This window comes from Ursus arctos, unplaced genomic scaffold, assembly GCF_023065955.2.
Source record: "Ursus arctos isolate Adak ecotype North America unplaced genomic scaffold, UrsArc2.0 scaffold_14, whole genome shotgun sequence".
NCBI lineage: Eukaryota > Metazoa > Chordata > Mammalia > Carnivora > Ursidae > Ursus > Ursus arctos.
Window position 1 is genome coordinate 28295184 of NW_026622808.1, and position 18931 is coordinate 28314114.

The following is an 18931-nucleotide window of genomic DNA, read 5'->3' on the forward strand; positions in this document are numbered from 1 at the left end:
GTAGCTAACACTGGAGGAGGTAACTGGCTTTGGAGGTAATTAAGTCATCAGATTGGCGCTCCTTCCAAGGTCATCTCCTACAGGAAGCTCTCCCTGACCTCCCCAAGGCTATCCTCTCAACATGATGAACCTTCATTTCATCATGATTGTATGTCTGTACCATTATGTGACTTACCTCTGCCTTGCCCACTAGATTGGAAAAACCCCATAGTCTGGGAAGGGTCTGTTGTTTGTCATTGTTTTAGCACAGGGGCCTACACAGTGACTGGCATAGAAGGAGAGGAGGTGGAGGGAATTCAGGGAAATCATTGTGGTTGGAAGGAGGGCAGGCTAGCCAGCCAGAGAGGTGCCAGGGTGGTGAAGATATGTGAGAAATTTCTTGGGAAAGAACATCAAATAAACCCTGGGCCAGTGCTGGTTCTGAAGGACTTGGACTACTCCCTCTTCATCTCTGAACCTCAGTGTTTTTATCTGCACAGTGGAGTCTCTTAACCATCCAGCCCCACCTCTATTATAAGGGCAGGAAGAACTGTAATAAACAATAATGATACTAATAAGTAAACAACAAAGTTAAGTATAAACTGATAACAGCAACTATTGCAACAGTAATAGTAATGGCTGACACTCAGACATCACAGGTGCAGGCAAACACTTCACATGTATTTAATCCTCGCGTCAGCCATATGAGACAAATGCTCTGCAGTTTGGAGGCCATGCCATTGACTGCACGGTATTGCAATTGTCATAGTTTCCTGGTGAACTGAACTTTTTGTTGTTATGATGTACTCCTCTTTATTTCAATGTTTCTTGCCTTGGAGTGGACTTTGTCTGATATTAAGATGGCACGTGTTCACTTTTGGCTCATTTTTTTTTCTTTTGGCTTTTTTTTTTTTTAAGATTTTTATTTATTTATGTGACAGAGAGACAGCCAGCGAGAGAGGGAACACAGCAGGGGGAGTGAGAGAGGAAGAAGCAGGCTCCCAGCGGAGGAGCCTGATGTGGGACTCGATCCCGGAACGCCGGGATCACGCCCTGAGCCGAAGGCAGGCGCTTAACGACTGCGCTACCCAGGCGCCCCATCTTTTGGCTTATTTTTTAAATGCACCATACTTTTGCAACCTTTACCTTCCACCTTTCTGTATCCTTATGTTGTATGTGTGTCTCTTGTAAGCACCACAGAATCGGGTTTTGCTTTCTGATCTAGTCTGCCCATCTTTGTCTTTAAGCTGGGGCATTTGGCCTATTTACATTTAATATGATTATGGACCTATTTGGGCTTAAATTTTACTTCCTGTGTGTTTTTTTTCTGACTCACCTGCTCTGTGCTCCTTTTCTCTCCCTTTTCTTGCCTTCTTTAGGATCGGATGCATGTTTTTTGGCAAGACTATCCTCATCTTACAGATGGGGAAACCGAGGCACAAATAATGTAATTGCCTTGTTCAAGGTCACAGTGATGAAAAACAATATAGGTCAGGTCTCTTCCCTATTGAACTTTCATTTCACCTAGGGAACTGGATATTGCACAGTGATTCAGATAAGACTCTAATTGCAGCTGTGATAAGCACTAAATAGGAAATAAAACTAAAAAAGTGGCAGAGAGCTGCTTCCAGTTCCCAAACTTAGGCCTCCCTTCAACAATGTCCCCACCACTGGTCTGAGTGTTCCCATCACTTTTCACCCTCTCCCTTGAGCGCACAAAGGAGAAAAATATTTTCTTGTCTCTACTCCACTCTGCACAAAACATTTGGGGCCAATCTAGTCCCTTTTAGCCTTAACTTGTAGCCCCACCCCTTCCAGGACCCTCATAAATGTTTCCTGGCTTCCAACAGAGCCCGAGGGACCCTTTGAAAAGCTTGGTTTTTCCAGCCTGGGCCTCTTCTGCTGCAGTCTGCAGACAAGAGCCATGATTCCGAGCATCCCCCACCCAGGTTCTTCCCTCAGCACTGGCTGCTGCCTGGCTCACAGATTCTTACAGAAATCAAATGCATGCTATGGGCGTTCCCACCATCCTGCCTTTGCTCCTGTTATTCTCTCAGTCCTGAATGATTGTCAGCACCGAGAAAACTCCTAATCCTATCTCAAAACCCCATCCAGATGTACCATCCAGATGTACTTCCTTGACCCCAAATGAGTCCTCATACCCCACTCTTCAGTTTCCTCCAGGCTTGTGTCTCTCCTTTCTATAGCCCTGCATTGTTCTCTTTGGTACTGGAACTGTCTATGTCAGACCCTGTCTCCTTTCATCCTCCAGGGCTAGGCAGGGACCAACTACTCTCTGGATCCCCAGAATACGGGCCACACCCAGAGAAAGCACCTAGAGGGTTTACTGAACAATTTTTAAAACTGTTGAACTAAATGTATAAGAATCCTGGTCCTCATTAACTTTTCAATGAATAAAGGCAGCAGAATATGGGAGTAATAAAACTTTACCCTTAGTTTATGGAGGGCTTATAGTGGGCCAAGCCTTATTGTAAGGAATTAATTTGTATGCTTTTATAAGGTTAAGCCATTTGCCCAAGTCCACTCAGCTAGAATGTGACAGAGCTGGAATTAGAACTCAGCTATGTCTGGGGTGCCTGGGTGGCTCAGTCGCTCAGGGTGTGATCCCGGAGTCCTGAGATTGAGCCCCGCATCAGGCTCCTCCACTGGGAGCCTGCTTCTTCCTCTCCCACTCCCCCTGCTTGTGTTCCCTCTCTCACTCGCTGTCTTTCTGTCAAATAAATAAAATCTTTAAAAAAATATAACTCAGATATGTCCAATTTCAGGACTCATAGTCTTCCATGTACCCAAGGGCATGTGTGTATTTCCAAGCTCTCAATAACCTTAAGAGGCAGATTCTGTGATCACTCGTAGTTAGTAAACTGAGACCTGGAAAAATTAGGTGCATAATATATAACATATAGACATCATAAGACCTCAATAACTAACAATAATTGATTGCTAACATTTATTGAGCAAGTACTATTTGCCCTGTTTCATTCATACATTTAACTTGAATGCTCTCACTTAAAGTGCATCTTTTTTTTTTTAAGATTTTATTTATTTATTCGACAGAGATAGAGACAGCCAGCGAGAGAGGGAACACAAGCAGGGGGAGTGGGAGAGGAAGAAGCAGGCTCCCAGCGGAGGAGCCTGATGCGGGGCTCGATCCCAGAATGCTGGGATCATGCCCTGAGCCAAAGGCAGACGCTTAACGACTGTGCCACCCATGCGCCCCTTAAAGTGCATCTTTGTATCATTATGAACTCATGGTTTTCAGGACAGATAAAAGAGAACACATATAGAAGTAAATATACATGTGTATGTATTGGTTAGTATGCACACGTGTATTTTCTAACTCTTATTGCTGAGAAGGTCTCTGAACAATGATACCCCAGTAGCAGTGAGGACACCCAGCACACAGATCTTGGTTTCTCAATACCATTCTCCAAGAAAAGGAACCAGGTGCCTTGGAGAAATGGCTGATTCCAGGGATATTCCAAACCAAGTTTGGAACATCATGTAGTGCTAAAAGTAAGGAAGTACTCAGAGAAAGATGGAGACATATTTTTTTAATATATATTTTTTACTTGAGGGGGATGAACAGAGGGAAAGGGAGAGAGAGAATCTCAAGCAGACTCCCCACTGAGCACAGAGTCCGATCCCCTGACCCTGAGATCACAACCTGAGCCGAAATCAAGAGTCGGACACTTAACTGACTGAGCCACTCAGGTGCCCCAAGACGGAGACATATTAAAAGAACACAGAAGCTAACCTAAAGGGGCAGCAAAGTAAGTAATGAATTAATTGTAGGGGCGCCTGGCTGGCTCAGTCTGTAGAGCGTGTGACGCTTGATCTCAGATCATGAGTTCAAGTCCCATGTTGGGCAAGAAGCCTACATAAAAAAAAGAGAAAAAAAGAAATTATTGTAACCTGCAAAGTAAAATAAATACACATGAGTTCATAGTGTTATATATACCTGAATAAATGCAAAACTAGAGAAGAATGGACAGTTCTTGTTGACAATAGAATTCCAATTAATAACTAATTAATAGAAAATCACCATAGTAATTTTTGCTGGCAAGAGCCATGGATGGATGCTAAAACTAGTGGGTGAAAATATGTTTAAAAAAAAAATCAGGGCTCCTGGGTGGCTCAGTCAGTTAAGGGTCTGCCTTTGGCTCAGGTCACGATCCCAGGGTCCTGGGATGGAGCCCCACATCAGGCTCCCTGCTCTGCGAGGAGCCTGCTTATCCTTCTCCCTCTGCCATCTCCTCCCCACACCCTGCTTGTACTCTCTGGCTCTCTGTCAAATAAATAAATAAAATCTTTTTTAAAAAAAAGCTAGGTTATTTACATGGTCTCTTAAGGTATCCTCCCCATAAGATACTTATTGCAAAGGGGAAAAGAGTAAGTTAACAGTTGAGAAACTGGCAGACACTGCCTTAAGCAAGTAACCAAAGTCAACATCACCAGTAATGAGACACATCAATATCCTGTGACTCCAGATATGACGTATTGAGAAGGACACAAAGTCACTTCCATGGGATTCCTGCCCAAAGTGAGAAACTTCAGTCTAATCCTGAGGAAACATTGGACAAACCCATACTGATGAGTGGTCTACAAAACCAGCACTGTTCAAAAGTACTACAGGTCATACAAGATTAGGAAAGACCGAGGAACTGTCACCCAGTGGAGACTACGGAGACATGACTAAACGTAACATGGGATCCTTCCTGGATGGGATCCTGGACCAGAGATAGGTCACCAAAAGCGGAGCAGGATTTTTGAACTGGATAAATCTGATTACCAACCAGGATGCCTGGCGCTGGGTACCACTGGCCACTTGAGCACTGCATGACCTTGAGGGAGTACCTGCCGCTGCCGCACCTCGGTCCTAACCACCTACTAAGTAGGATGGCTTTTAGAGTCCCCCACCCCCTTCCGGGCTGTCAGGCCTCTGGCGGCCTTGGAAACCACGCAAGCGCGAGAGGGACTGCTTGATTGGCTATTCGTTGTGATGCACTCGCGAACGGGAGCTGCACCTAAGCCCCACCCCTTCCTGCCGCGCCTCCTAACACGCAGATCGGCCCCGAGCACGTCGCCTACACGCGCGGTCGCACGCATGGTGCGTGGTGACGTCGGGGGGGCTCGGGCGCCATCCCGGAAGCGCGAGCAAGGCCGCCAGATGTGCAGGTGCTGCTGCCACCGACGCCGGGGCCGAGTTTTGGGTGGGGCTGGGGACGTCGGGGCCGCTGGGGAGCCGGGCCGGGTCGGGCGCGGCCCCCGGGCTGTCGCGGGGTGGGGCGCGCCGCTGGCCACATCTGGGCACCCCTCCTGCGTACAGGCCTCAGTTTCCCCGACCGCGCAATGTATGCGCCGGTGGCGCCACGGGCCGGTTCCGGATCCGGGGCGCGGGAGCGGGGGCCGCTTGTGTTCAGGCTGTGCAGTGTCACCCGGACCTGGGCTTTGCCCTCTTTGGGCCTCAGTTTCCCCGCTTTGCAGGGGCGGGGCGTGAGGGGGTATAAGAGTCCCACCTAACTCGCGGGTTTTGCTGAGCTTGGGCAGCCAAATTAAATTCTGTTAAATAACTGAGTGGAATCATGGCGTCTCCGCCTTGTCGTGTGACCTTGGGTAACTGAGCCCACCCCTGGGAGCCTTAGTTGCCTTTGGAGATAATAGTGTTTGCCTCATAGGGATGATTGGGGATTAAATGAAGTGCTGTACATGTGTTTGCTCCTGTTCTTGGAAGTACCAGGGAGCCCCTTGCTAAAATGCTTGTTCCCCGGCTCCACCCTTGGACTTTATACTCCCCGTGGTGAAACAGCCTGCTCCGAGCCCAGCTCCTTATCACTATTGGTTTCAGTCCCCACAGACAGTGCTGTAAGATTCTGGTTCTTCGTTATTCTCATTTTCTGGATGAGAAAACTGATTCAGGGAGGTGAGGGGACTCTCCCAAGGTCACACAGCCTCCTTTTCTGCGTGTTTCCCTCATAACTATATTTGGAGCAGGGACCAGAGCCCTTGCTGGGTCGTTTCCACCTTGGATGTGGGCCAGACTAGCTGTTAGGAAAGTCTTCCTGACAAAGGCAGATGGGTGGAGAGTGTTTCTTGAATCCCTCAGCCCTCACATCTGGGAGCCAGAGACAGGAAAGAGCCCTACTTGGAAGCAGAGCTGTTTTCCACAGGTCCAAATCTTGCACCTGCCAAGCAGTAGCTGTGGGGCTTCCTGCCACGGAACTCTGCCCAGGTGTCCTATGCATGATCAGGCTTCTTTGGAAATGTGGATACTGTGGGTGTTGGTACCTGGCACATAGTAGGAATTCAATAAACATAGTGATTACTAGGTGGGGGGGAACTTCACCAGGTGTGGCAGTTTATTTCCAGAAGGCACATAGGGGCTGCAAACAAATAACTCTTGGCCTCCATGCTTTGCGGGGAGAAAAATATTCATGGCTAACATTTGTAAATGAGGCGATTTCTCTCTCTCTCTCTCTCTCTCTCTCTCTCTCTCTCTCACACACACACACACACACACACACACACACTCACACACATCCATCCATCCATCCATCCATCCATCCATCCACGTTTCTGGGTTTTTTTTTTCTGGAAAAATTCAGAAGTCTGGCAGAAGTCAGTTGTAAGAAACAGCTGTTCTGGCATAGGTGGGCACTGAACATCTGTTCACATTTACACCTTTGTGGATCCTGCAGACTGTGGGCATTTGAGTCATGACTCAGGTTTACTCGCTATGTGGCAATGGTCCAGTTCTCAGTTTCTGAGTCTTAGTTTCCTAATTCGTAATTAAGGATAACAGTTGTGTGTACCAAACAGTGGTTTGGTAGCATGCAGTAAGTGCTCAATAAAGAGGAGGGTGGATCAAGTGGGTTCTGAAAGCCCTTCCTGGTCCTGCATGTGAATCGCAACCAATTGCAGCTGGACCTTTGTATCGGGAGTTAGATATGTGGACCCCAGAGCCAAGCTATGTCAAGATTCCGAGTTTTGCCTGACACCGCCACCCCCAGCCCCTGGAGGGTGAGTGCTGAACCTGTGGCCCCCACCCTCCATCATGGTCATCTGCCTAGCCACAGAGCCATGTAGGTTGCTGGGGCCCACAGCCTGACTGAAATTCTTGGCTTTAATTTGCTAATAAAAGTCTGCTGTCAGAGCTGAGTCTGAAAGCCGCCAAGCTAAGTTCTGGTGATCTCTTGCTATGAGCCAGGTTCTGGGCTGGGCTCTGGAGGCAGAGATGTGCTTCTGTTCTCTTGGAGCTGACATTGCTTTCGGAGCGACAGGCAAAAAGGTCAACTGATGGGGGCGCCTGGGTGGCTCAGTCAGTTAAGTTCAACTCTTGGTTTCAGTTCCGGTCATGATCTTGGGGTCGTTTGATCGAGCCCGGGGTCAGGCTCTGCACTCAGCAGGGAGTCTGCTGGAGATTCTCTCCTTTTCCCTCTCTCTCTGCCCCTCCCCACCACTTGCATGTGTGTACGCACACTCGCTAAGATAAATAAGTCTAAAAAAAAAAAAACAAACGGTCAACTGATAACTAAGATAATTTCAGGAAAAAAATGAGCCAATGAAAAAACAAATTGCTAAATGTGACTGGAGTAGGGGGTAGTCATCAAAGACCTCTTGGGGGAGAAAATATTGGAGGTGGTGATGATTTGAGGGGGCAGTCATGCATATGGGGACAGCAGCTGCAAAAGCCCTGGGATGGGACAAGCAAAGTCAGGGGGATGTGGGAGGAGGCTGGCAGATCTGTGCAGGTGGAAGGTGGCCATGGCCTTGGGCCCATGGAGAGTGAGGGCCACAGAGGTGGGTGATGGGATTCTGATGTGCTTGGGTGCAATTTATAGATACGTCCTCCCAACACCCCTGAATTCTCAGAATGACAAAGCTGAGGCTCAGGCGGTATGACCGAGTTATGGTCACAGGGCCCAGGCTTCCCACCCCTCCTTTCTGCCCCACCTACCCCACTGCCTGGCGTAGACTGAAGACTTTCTTCCTGCCTGTTCTCAGGCAGCGGAGGAGGAGGAAGAGATGGACCCCCCGGACTCGGCCTCGAGGGTCTTCTGCAGCCGCATCCTGAGCATGGTGAACACAGACGACGTCAACGCTATCATCCTGGCTCAGAAAAACATGTGAGTGGTGGCCAGGGGCTGTGGGCCCCCAGGCGTGGGAAGGAATCCACCCGCCGGCCAGCATTCTTGCCCTGCCCGCCCTTACCCTGGGCCCACACTGGTGATAAAATGAAGGAAATGAGCAAATCTGCCGGCTGGCTCCAAAGTAAATTCCTTCCTGGCCTGGAGGCGAGGCCTTGGCACAGGAAGCAGGGCTTTGGGATGGTTTTGCAGCTGCGGATGGCTTGGCAGGGGCCGCGGCAGCTCCTATCCCAGGGCCTGGGGTGGGGAGTTGGGAAAGGAAGGGGCTGCAGGAGGGGATTTAAGGAAGCCAATGAGCTAGTCTCCATTAGGAGCCTGGTCTCTCAGAGCCTAGGCTGTCTCTGGAGAGTACCCATGGTCTTTTGGAGGGCCCGTCAACAGCCTTTGCCCTCCTTGGGGCTTGGCACTGTGACTGCCACAGCCTCACCCTAATTCCAACCTGCTCTGTGGGGGAGAAAGTCTTACACAATCTTGGGATGGAAGCACAGCCTCCTGTGGCTTGATTTTTGTGTATTTAAGACAAAGCTCTTCCTTCCATTTATGACACAGCACAGACCTGACACCCTTCCATTTCTCTCAGCCTGTGACAGGGATGCTGGGTTTGTCTGGGTCAGATTTAGGCTTGGCCTGGTGAACTCCCACAGTGAAGGGAGACAAAACCAGACACAGACCTTCCTGGGCCCCATGGTGCCAGAACTGGGCCAGAGGAATAACCTGGGGCTAGAGAGTCAGGGGAGTCAGAGTCTGCTTGACGGAGGGGGTCAAGGCTATGTGAGAAGGATGTATTTGGGTGGGGTTTTGAAGGTTGAATAGGAGTTTGCTAGATGGCTCAAACAGCAGGTAGAGTTCTGCAGGGCAAGGGAACAACACACGCAAAGGTCATGGAACAGGAAGGACTCAGCATGATGAGCCTGTAGGGCACAGTCATTTTGTAGGGCTGGTTTGTAGGGCTGGTGCCTTCTCTCTGCTGCCAGGCTGGACCGCTTTGAGAAGACCAACGAGATGCTGCTGAATTTCAACAACCTGTCGAGCGCCCGCCTGCAGCAAATGAGTGAGCGCTTCCTGCACCACACGAGGACCCTGGTGGAGATGAAGCGGGACCTGGATAGTATCTTCCGCAGGATCAGGTGGGTCCTCAGCTCCTCCCGCCTCTGCCTCCCCCTCTGAGTTTCAGGTTCCTCCCCTCTTCAATAAGGACCATCCATTCCCCATAACAGCAATGGGGGAGATTCAGCCCATTCATTTTATGAGGCTTCAATGCTCACTTAGCATCTGAGAAGATCCGAACTTTGGGATAAAACATCTTGAAGTTTCTGAATTTAAGCTTTATTTATCTTTTCAAAAATGCAGCATAGCACCAGATGCATCGTGCAAAAGGCAGGCAAGTGCGGCCAGGGTGAGGCAAGCCTCTGGTCCTCCAGTCCCCAGCCCAGGTGTTCTCTCAAGAGGCGGATGAGATTGCTGGGTTTCGTGGGTCCCCTTCTGAGCTGTTTTCTGTGAGGACAGAGAAAAATGATGCTCAAACCCCGAGCACACAGAACGCTCCATGCAGCGCCCAGAGCCTGCGTCAGTGCCACCGCTACCGAGCATGGCCACGTGCCCGGGCCTAGAAGGAGCCAGAGCTGTGGCCGTCCTTCCCGCTGACGGAGCCACTTCCTTGGCCCTGGGGGCGGCCGCACCCACTGGCAGACTCAGGAGCAGAAATCATGAGACAGGCCAATTAAATCCTTTATAAAAGCTCGTATTTTCTGGGGCGTCTCATCGGGCTGGTTGCCCAGGCGTGGTGTTGGGGTGAGCAGGAACCCCAAGCGTTGGCACCCTTTGTGCGTATCTGTGCAGGAAGAAGATTGTTGTTTCTGCTCCGTTGCCCCGTGGGTGGGGACCCAGCAGTGGTGGTACTTCGGGGGCGGGGGGGGAACGGGACTGTCTGGCCACAATCAATGATGAGACTCCACCCCAAAGACCCCCTTTTCATTCTTTGTAAACATAACTTCATGACTTTGGGGAAAAAGAGGAAAAATAGCTGGTTAAAAATGAAGCAGGCTTTTCTCTGTGAACGTCAGTTTAACATTCCTACAAACCAGCCCTACAAAATGACTGTGCCCTACAGACTCATCATGCTGAGTCCTTCCTGTTCCATGACCTTTGCGTGTGTTGTTCCCTTGCCCTGCAGAACTCTACCTGCTGTTTGAGCCATCTAGCAAACTCCTATTCAACCTTCAAAACCCCACCCAAGTACCTCCTTCTCACATAGCCTTGACCCCCTCTGTCAAGCAGACTCTGACTCCCCTGACTCCCTAGCCCCAGGTTATTCCTCTGGCCCAAGCACTCAGTATTTGGGGTGTGGGTAGCCACTCCTGGCCCCACACAGCCACCCTCATCCCCCTGATGGGGGACAGGCTGGGACAAGTCACCCAGAGGAGTGACTGCCGAGGAGGGGGTGAGGAAGCTTCCTGGAAGGTTATCTGGGCAGAGGAGGGTTAGACCTAAGAAGGGCATGGCGGGTAGAGGGCCCAGCCAGACGCAGCACCGAGGACATGCACAAGCTCTGTGACAGCGGGGGGCTGCCACCTGCCCTAGGGTTGAGAGGTCTGCAGGGCTGAGCACATGGGCCTCCCTCCAGCCTGGGAGCAGAGAGTGACAAACAGTATGTGGGGGGGGGGGGTTCTCATCCCCCACCCACCTGGAGCTGGCAGCAAGGGTTCCTGGCGTGCACCAGGCCCAGCCTGTCTGCTTGGCAGGTTCAGCCCTGTATGCCTTCCCTTCCCCTGCAGGACGCTGAAAGGGAAGCTGGCCAGGCAGCACCCGGAGGCCTTCAGCCGTAAGTGTCACCCAGGGCTCCTGTGCCCCATGCCTGGCCTCTGCACCCGCAGATGCCAGTGCCCTTACCCCAGGCCTGGCTTCTAGAAGGTCACCGTAGGGGCTGACACTGAGCCCAGGCCCTGGTGGGCAGTAGATCCAGAGAGACCTGGAGCAGGGGGCAGGGGCGGAGGTGCTTGGCTGGTGTTGGCAACTTGCAGAGCAGGTGCTGCGACCAGGACCCCTTCCTGGGGGGAGGTTACACAGGGGAATGTGGATAAGAACGATGACAGCCCTTGCCCAAGTGGATGTAACATAGCCCTATGAGCCAGGCTCTTACCTCTAACCACCCATGAAGTGGGGGCTGTGAGTATCCCATTTCATACAGGGGGAAACTGTAGCCCAAAGGAGCAGTGACTTCTCAGAGGAAGTGTAGCATCCCCCATGCCAAGCCTCAGTTTGCCCCCTCTGCCAAATGGGCCAATATCTCCCCCCGTCCCCAAGGCTGCTAATAACCATAGGCACAAAGGCAGTGCTGTCAGGGAGCCTGGCTGGCTCAGTCAGTAGAGCATGCAACTCTTGATCTTGGGGTTGTGAATTCAAGCCCCACGTTGAACATAGGGCTTACTTAAAAAAAAAAAAAAAAAAAAAAAGGCAATGCTGTCATCAGGCCTGGTTTATAGAGCAGAATATCGAGGCAAGGGTGGTGAGAGGCCTGGCCCAGCAACACAGTCAAGAGAGCAGAATCAGGCCCAGGCTCACCCCAAGGGCCCATGTTGGCTTGACCCCAGAGAAGCCAGGTCCTGACCGCACCTTGAAGGAAAACCTCTCACCTGCCTGGGCCTCAGTTTCCTCCTCTATAAATTGGGCCACATTTGCCCCATGGGGTGGCAGGGGAGCTGTCAGGGGTCATTGGCCAGGTAATCCTTCATCACGGTGCCCACCATGGTGACTAAGCCAACTCCTCGCCTCCATCCCCCAGACATCCCAGAAGCATCCCTCCTGGAGGATGAGGATGAAGACCCCATCCCACCCAGCACCACAACCACCATTGCCACCTCGGAACAGAGCACGGGCTCCTGTGACACCAGCCCTGACACCATCTCACCCTCCCTCAGCCCCGGCTTCGAGGACCTCTCCCATGTCCGGTCCAGCTCCCCTGCCATCAATGGTCGAAGCCAGACAGATGATGAGGAGACACCGGGCGAGTAACACTACTCCCTGGAGCCCCGAGGGGTCTCAGGGCAGTGGCAGCACTCCCCCGGTGTCTGAGATGGCAGCAGGTAATCCTGCTTGGAGATCAGCAGCTTCGCCACCCTGTTCTGTCACCCAGGGCTCCTGGGGGGACTTGGCTCCCTCTGGGGTGTGGAATTCCTAGGGGGTCTGTCATTCCTACTTCTTCTGCACTGAGAACATCTGTCTTCTGCAGACCCCTCTGCCAGGCCAGGGGGTGACCAGCTCAGCTGGAGTTGTTGGGGTGGGCATAAAGGAGCTTTTCCAGAGCCAAGCTTGCGGTCTGCTCTAAACGACATTTAAAGGCTCCCAGAGACCAGAGCCAGATAGCCCCTGCCCCAGTGCCCCGGTTGAGACCTCCTCAAAGTGGACCAGCACTGTCTTGTCTGAGTTCACCCCAGCCCGTCCCTGCACCTACTAATTCTGGTCTCCCTGTCCCTTCTTCCAACAAAAGTATCGAATACTGTCTCCAATAGGTATCTCAAGGAGGTTTCTGAGACAATTGTAGAAGGCTCAAGGTGGAGGCTGGCCATTCAGCTGCAAGCCTGATAAGGCCTGTGTTTCTCTGACCAGAGGTGTGAACCCTGAAGGCCCAGCAGGCCTCTCCCAGGGCCTCCACGGAGCAAGCTGAGCCACCTTGGAAAACAGAGTTAAACGGAATATTTTTGTACCCGATGTTTACAGATGCTATTGGGAAGTTATCAATAAAAAGACTCTGTTACTAAAAAGGGAAGGGTGTACTTAGCAGTGGCTTCCTTCCATCCTTGGGCCCAGTAGGCCATACGGGGAACAAGTGCAGGATGTGAGACAGGAGGGGTATGGACGGCCAGGCACCACTGAGCTAGAAAGAGATGTGGTTGCTCTTGGTGGGAGTCTCCAGTGGTAGCAACCATAATAATCCAAGTTCCTGTCACCACCTATGTACTCACACATGCTCTTCCCACTGCTTACAACACTGTTCCCTTACCTCTATGAATAACTTCTCCAGATCTGCCTCACGATGGACTCCTCAGGGAGCCAGGCTGGGTCCCATCCCTCAATAGACACTGTAGAATTTCCTCACCTTTTAAGCATTTAGAAATTGTTATTAAAGGCATCTTCCTAGACCCAAGAGTGTGTGCTTTTGCCTGTCAATAGGGGGCGCTGGTAAGCGTTCAAGGAAATAAAGAGCTACGCTGCCAAACCCATAAGTAACTTCTCAGTCCCCACCCTTCCCGCTCCTGCACTTTTTAGCTATCCACAAGACTCCCTTGTCCTAACTAAAGCCCTCCTTAGCCCAAAACACCCTGGGTCGCACTCCATTTTCTTGAGTGCCCCAGCTCCACCTGCCCTCACTGCCCTGGTAAGCACCGCCTTGAAATTCATCCACGCACAGAGTCCAGAAAGTTTTCAAATAACTGACTCCTGGTGTTAGGTGGCTCCCAAGAGTCTCGCACGTCCCACCCCTGCGCCTCCTCCTACATTCCCTGTCCTGACCCCTGAGTCCTGGACGCGCTGACCCCCTGCTTCATTCCTTCGCTTTAGCACAAATGGTCTCTACTCTAGTCAGCAAGCATTCCCCGAGAGGCGGCTACATGCCATCAGTTTTTGGCTAACCCACAGACAACAGGTTGAAACACCTGGAAAGGTGAGGCCATTCCCTTCACGTGACCTGGAGGACGAGGCCCGAGCCCGGAAGCGGGTTGGCTACACTCGCCCACATGCGCCGCGGCTTCGTTTGCCAGCACCCAACATGGCAGCGGGGCGGGGCCGATGGGTGGGGTAAAACGTGCGGCGCGGATTGTGACGCAAGCGCGCAGCGTGCTCGGTGCGCAGGCGCTCTCGGCGGCAACTCGTTGGTTTCCGGTTCCGCCGCCCTCTTTCTCTTCAACGAGGTGGCCGAGCGGTTTGGTGGCGGCGGCCTTGCGGATTCGCGCCAGGTCGGGGGTCGGGCGGAAGGCTGTGGGAGGCCGCGGGCGTCCGAGTAGCGGAGGAGGCGGCCCGGCACCCGTCCGCGCGGGCCTGGTTCGGCAGGGTGGCCCGGACGGCTGAGTTGGCCTCGTGGAGCTGGGATTCCGAGCCCGGACTGGGTCCCGGGATGTGAACCGTCCTTTGGGAGAGGGTCCTGTGTGCCCTGCCAGCCCCAGCTCTCCCACAAGGCCTGGGGGCGTGGATGGTCTTCCCGGGCAAACCCCTTAATAAAGGAGGGGTATGAAGCGTATAGCTTTTTCCCGTGCCATGTAGTGCGCTAGTCGTTTTAGAATTACTAAGTCCTCTTCCCCCTACAAGATTATTTTCTACCTGCCTTCTTTAATACATCCGTAAGGAGAGGGTGGTAGCGTCCACCTTCTAGGCTTTTTTTGTTGTTGGGGGGGGAGATGATGATGGAGTTATGTGTAAACAAGTACTTGGCACGTGGTTGGCAGATACTGTTTATGAGTTGGAGCAAAGGTAGGAAGCGTGGTCTGGCGAGTTTGGGTATAAACTGGGAAGGAAGCCAGGGTGTTGGGTGTCTGAGCTTGGAGTTGTAGAGAACTGCAAGGGAGGAAAGTGTGTTGGAGGGGTGGCTACTAAAATGGGATTCCCACTCAGGTTGCAGGAAGGGTTGCTTGTGGAGCAAATGTGGCTTACAGAGGGGTAGGGGAAGGAGGATGGGATCTCCAGACCACACTTGAAGAAAAGGTGTCTGGCAAAATAGTGCCCCAGCCATGTACTACTCATTCTATCATCAAAGTTGACAGAATCTCATTTGCTGGGCCCAAGGAGCATAATTACGGTCCTTGTTCCCATGAAGCAGACTTTGCCACAGGGGTCAGGGAGTAAGGTGGAGGAAGCATGATCCTTGATTATAGGACAAGTTTGGGCTGCAGGCCTAGAGGGATGGAAGGAGACAGGCACTGGGGTGGGCCTTTGGTTGTGGTTGATGCTGGCACAGGGCTGACAGGGCCAAGGTTTGCCAGCCCTCAAGCTCAAACTGCTCAGACCTGCAGTTCTCACCCTTCCGTTCTACTCCCTACCCTCCAGCAGACGCAGAGATGCAGATCTTTGTGAAGACCCTGACGGGCAAGACCATCACCCTTGAGGTCGAGCCCAGTGACACCATCGAGAATGTCAAAGCCAAAATCCAAGACAAGGAGGGTGAGTTGGGCTGAGTCCAGAGTCTGTCCCGCAGGAGTCCCCAGCCCAGAGGAGCCACTGTCATGTGCAAGATGGGTGCTGGGCTCGTAGAGACCTCAGCCTTGGCCAGTACTTCCCCTGTGTGATCTTGGGAAGGCAGCTTGTTCTCTCTACCTTAGTTTCCCTTTTGACAGATTGGGGGTAATGCCAGAGCATCCCTGTGGGGAGAGGAGAAGCTGCTAATAATATGCTTGCCAGAGCCTCAGTAACTGAGCTTTCTTCTCTCCAGGCATCCCGCCTGACCAGCAGCGTCTGATTTTTGCGGGCAAACAGCTGGAAGATGGCCGCACTCTGTCAGACTACAATATCCAGAAAGGTACTGGGGGTAGGGTGGCTGGACAGGGCCCCATTAAGTCTAGGACCAAGGATCAAGCTTTGATGGCCTCATTGGCAATGGGGGGGAGGTGGCTGTCTTAAGGTGAAGATCAGATGGTGCTGATGAGTTGTATTTTTATGAAGTAATGTTTTCATCGAGGGGAGGCATCTTATGGTCTCCACTTACGTTTCCAAGTGGCAGTGGTTTCTCATATTCTTGCTTATCTGCTTACCTTTTTTTTTTTTTTTTTTAAGACTGTTTTGTTTAAAAATGCGGTAAAACAGTATTTGGCTGGCTCAGTCAGGAAAGCATGGGATTCTTGATCTCAGGGTTGTGAGTTCAAGCCCCATGTCGGGTGTAGACATTACTTAAAAATAAAATCTTAAGGATGTCTAGGTGGCTCAGTCGGTTAAGCATCTGCTTTCGGCTTAGGTCATGGTCCCAGGAGTCCCGCACTGGGCTCCTTGCTCATCAGGGAGCCTGTCTCCCCCTCTGCCTGCCATTCCCCCTGCTTGTACACTTTCTCTCTCTGACAAATAAAATCTTCAAAATGATAAAATCTTGGGGGGAAAATGATAAGAGAAATTTTATCACTGCTATAAAGAAAATTGGTGCCACGTTTTTGGTTGTTGTTTTCTTTTCCCCCCAAGAGTTTATTTTGGGGCACCTGGGTGGCTCAGTAGGTTAAGCGATGGACTCTTGATTTCAGCTGGGGTCATGAGCTCAGGGTCCTAGGATTCAGCCCCAAGTCAGGCTTAGCAGGGAGTTTGCTTGGGATTCTCTCTCCCCCTTCTTCTACCCTTTCCCCTGCTTGTGCTCTCTCTCTCTCTAAAATAAATAAAATTTTTTTTAAAAAGAAAGATTTTAGGGACTCCTGGGTGGCTAAGTTGGTTAAGCAACTGCCTTTGGTTCAGGTCATGATCTCAGGGTCTGGGATCAAGTCCCGTATCTGGCTCTTTGCTTGGCGGGAAGTCTGCTTTTCCCTCTGCCTGCTGCTCCCCCTGCTTGTGCTTGCTTGCTCACACACACTCTCTCTCTCTCTCTCTCTCTCTCTCTCTCTCTCTGACAAATAAAATCTTAAAAAATCTTAATAAATAAATAAATATTTTATTTTTATCAGGAGTCACATGCTCTACTGAATAAGCCAGCCAGGTACCCCCTTGATGTCACTTTTTGTAGCAACTAGATTTAATTATTTTGCTTATCATCTTTGCATCACTTAGAAATTGCCTTGTCTGTCCGGAAACCCCAATGCTCACTATAGTTGGCATATATTAGCCTCAGACTCCCCAAGGGCAAGTGGGAAGTGAGAGGGAGGTTCTGGGGTGGCGTGAGCCAGTGTGTCCACCTCCGTGTCGAACACCCCATCACATTTGAGAAGCTCTGGTCTGGAGGACCCTGCTCTGCACCGGAGGTGCTGGGGCTGGGCTCAGTCACTGCCTCTCTTTAACCCTCCCGTAGAGTCCACCCTGCACTTGGTGCTTCGCCTCCGGGGTGGCATCATCGAGCCTTCCCTCCGCCAGCTGGCCCAGAAGTACAACTGCGACAAGATGATCTGCCGCAAGTGGGTCCTCTGGGGGCGGGGGCGGCTGCCTTGGTGGGGAGGGCTTGGAGTTAGGGTGTGCCCTTACCAGTCGCTCTTGTCTCTGTGCAGGTGTTATGCTCGCCTGCACCCCCGCGCTGTCAACTGCCGCAAGAAGAAGTGTGGCCACACCAACAACCTGCGCCCCAAAAAGAAGGTCAAATAAGGCCCCTCCACCGGCTCTTCCTTTGCCCGCAGGGCGGCCTCCTGCCCAAGCCCCAAGGCCCTGGAGCCTCAATAAAGTTTCCCTTTCGTTGACTGGAGCAGTAACTTGGTGTCTGTGTGGTGGTCTGTCCAACGAGGAGCTGGTTCCGTCGTGGGCATGTCCCTTAGGGCCGCCTGTTACTTGAGTCTGCCTAGCCCTTGAGCATCCTGTGTCCTTTAGGTTGTGGTTGTCTCATCTGTAAAATGTGCTGTGGTCTCGGCCCTTTGCCACGTAGCCTAGCGAACCTGCACATCCGGGTTTCTTCATCTATAAATGGGGATAGAGAGCCCCCAGCCCAGGCTCTTGTGGGACTGCAGGTCAGCCACGTCACTGGCTGGGCCCTCCTCACACACTTTTTTTTTTTTTTTTTTTTTAAGATTTTAGTTATTTATTTGACAGCCAGCGAGAGAGGGAACACAAGCAGGGGGAGTGGGAGAGGAAGAAGCAGGCTCACAGCAGAAGAGCCCGATGTGGGGCTCGATCCCATAACGCCGGGATCATGCCCTGAGCCGAAGGCAGACGCTTAACCGCTGTGCCACCCAGGCGCCCCCCTCCTCAGGCACTTTGATGACTTTCCTGCTGTGCCCTGGGGGTGTTGAGGTGTGGGTGGGTAGACAAACACCCCACCTAGTGTAAAACCTCTGTTCTGCTGAACATGAGCCCTTGGGCCCTTCCCGAGACCTATGAGGTCAGTCTTGGAGGCGTGGGCCTTGGTGTTTATAAAACTCGTGCTGATACTCTTTTGAGAATCAGATAAGCTTTGTAGTGCCCTGGACTGGCTCTGGGAAGGCCATCCTTTTATTTATCTCAGGGTGATTGGGACTAGGTGTCAGATGACGACCCAGGCCAGGACAGTGATCCTGTAGTAGCTGAGACCTGGGGTGCCAGCCAAAGGCTGGTGTCTCAGTTTTTCCATGGGTCTCCTCCCTGTCAACTGCCCCCTGCTCCCTAGGCTAGGCTACCAACACCTTTCTGGTCTTTCCCACATTTACCCCTGGAGAAAGAAGCTTCTGAAAGCTCAAACTACGTAGTGTATCCCCAGCAGAGAGCTGCGAAGCCTTCCTTGCACTTAAAATGAGGCCCTGTTGACTTTAACCCCTACCCCAGACTCTCTGGGCCTTTGCACAGGCCCAGTTCTGAGGAGTGCACATAGTACCTGATAAATTTGTTAAAGTCAGCTGGACTCCAGCCTTTTGGGCTCTCCAGTATCAGAACCTCTGTTCAAATACTCATGTCACAGCCATGTTACCTTGGACGACAAGGGTTCTGTTTTCTTTATTGGAGTGGGGGGAGGATGTGAGGTTGAAATGAAGTCGATGTTGGGATAAATGTATGCAAACCGAGGGACGGCCTTGCTGTATACGAAGCCTTACGCCTTACATCCAGGACAGACGATGGAAAGCAGGCGCTCAACCTGATCAAGCTGGGGGCGGGGGTGGGTGGGTGGAGCAGGGCAGGCCTAACCCTCCGGTCTTTGCTCCAGGTCCTCAGGTTTC

At 51.7% G+C, this 18931-nt stretch overlaps 2 protein-coding genes and 1 long non-coding RNA gene across 5 annotated transcripts; 2 read left to right on the plus strand and 1 right to left on the minus strand.

Annotated features, from left to right (window-relative positions):
* The first annotated feature begins 5048 nt into the window (after window positions 1-5048).
* Window positions 5049-13287, plus strand: KXD1 (KxDL motif containing 1). 2 transcript variants are annotated; one of them, XR_006409772.3, is made up of 6 exons: window positions 5058-5175; window positions 8002-8123; window positions 9119-9271; window positions 10919-10965; window positions 11926-12226; window positions 12653-13287. XR_006409772.3 is itself a non-coding variant. In XM_026500550.4 (5 exons), the coding sequence occupies exons 2-5, from the start codon at window positions 8023-8025 to the stop codon at window positions 12153-12155; spliced, it is 531 nt and encodes a 176-aa protein (XP_026356335.1). In that variant the 5' UTR covers window positions 5049-5175; window positions 8002-8022; the 3' UTR covers window positions 12156-13287. The 2 variants fall into 2 exon arrangements, 1 of the variants encoding a protein (XP_026356335.1); XM_026500550.4 differs by having other exon boundaries at window positions 5049-5175; window positions 11926-13287.
* On the minus strand, window positions 9455-11345 carry LOC130543607 (uncharacterized). The gene is made up of 2 exons (XR_008959079.1): window positions 11034-11345; window positions 9455-9638 (listed from the first exon to the last, which is right to left on the minus strand). It is a non-coding gene; the product is annotated as an uncharacterized LOC130543607 (long non-coding RNA).
* A 693-nt stretch (window positions 13288-13980) lies between the features above and the next one.
* UBA52 (ubiquitin A-52 residue ribosomal protein fusion product 1) lies at window positions 13981-17500 on the plus strand. Of its 2 annotated transcripts, none has more exons than XM_026500552.4 (5): window positions 13981-14095; window positions 15180-15293; window positions 15562-15648; window positions 17110-17212; window positions 17303-17500. In XM_026500552.4, the coding sequence occupies exons 2-5, from the start codon at window positions 15191-15193 to the stop codon at window positions 17394-17396; spliced, it is 387 nt and encodes a 128-aa protein (XP_026356337.1). In that variant the 5' UTR covers window positions 13981-14095; window positions 15180-15190; the 3' UTR covers window positions 17397-17500. The 2 variants fall into 2 exon arrangements, with proteins under 2 accessions (XP_026356337.1, XP_026356336.1); XM_026500551.3 differs by having other exon boundaries at window positions 13989-14095; window positions 15183-15293.
* The last annotated feature ends 1431 nt before the right edge of the window (window positions 17501-18931 follow it).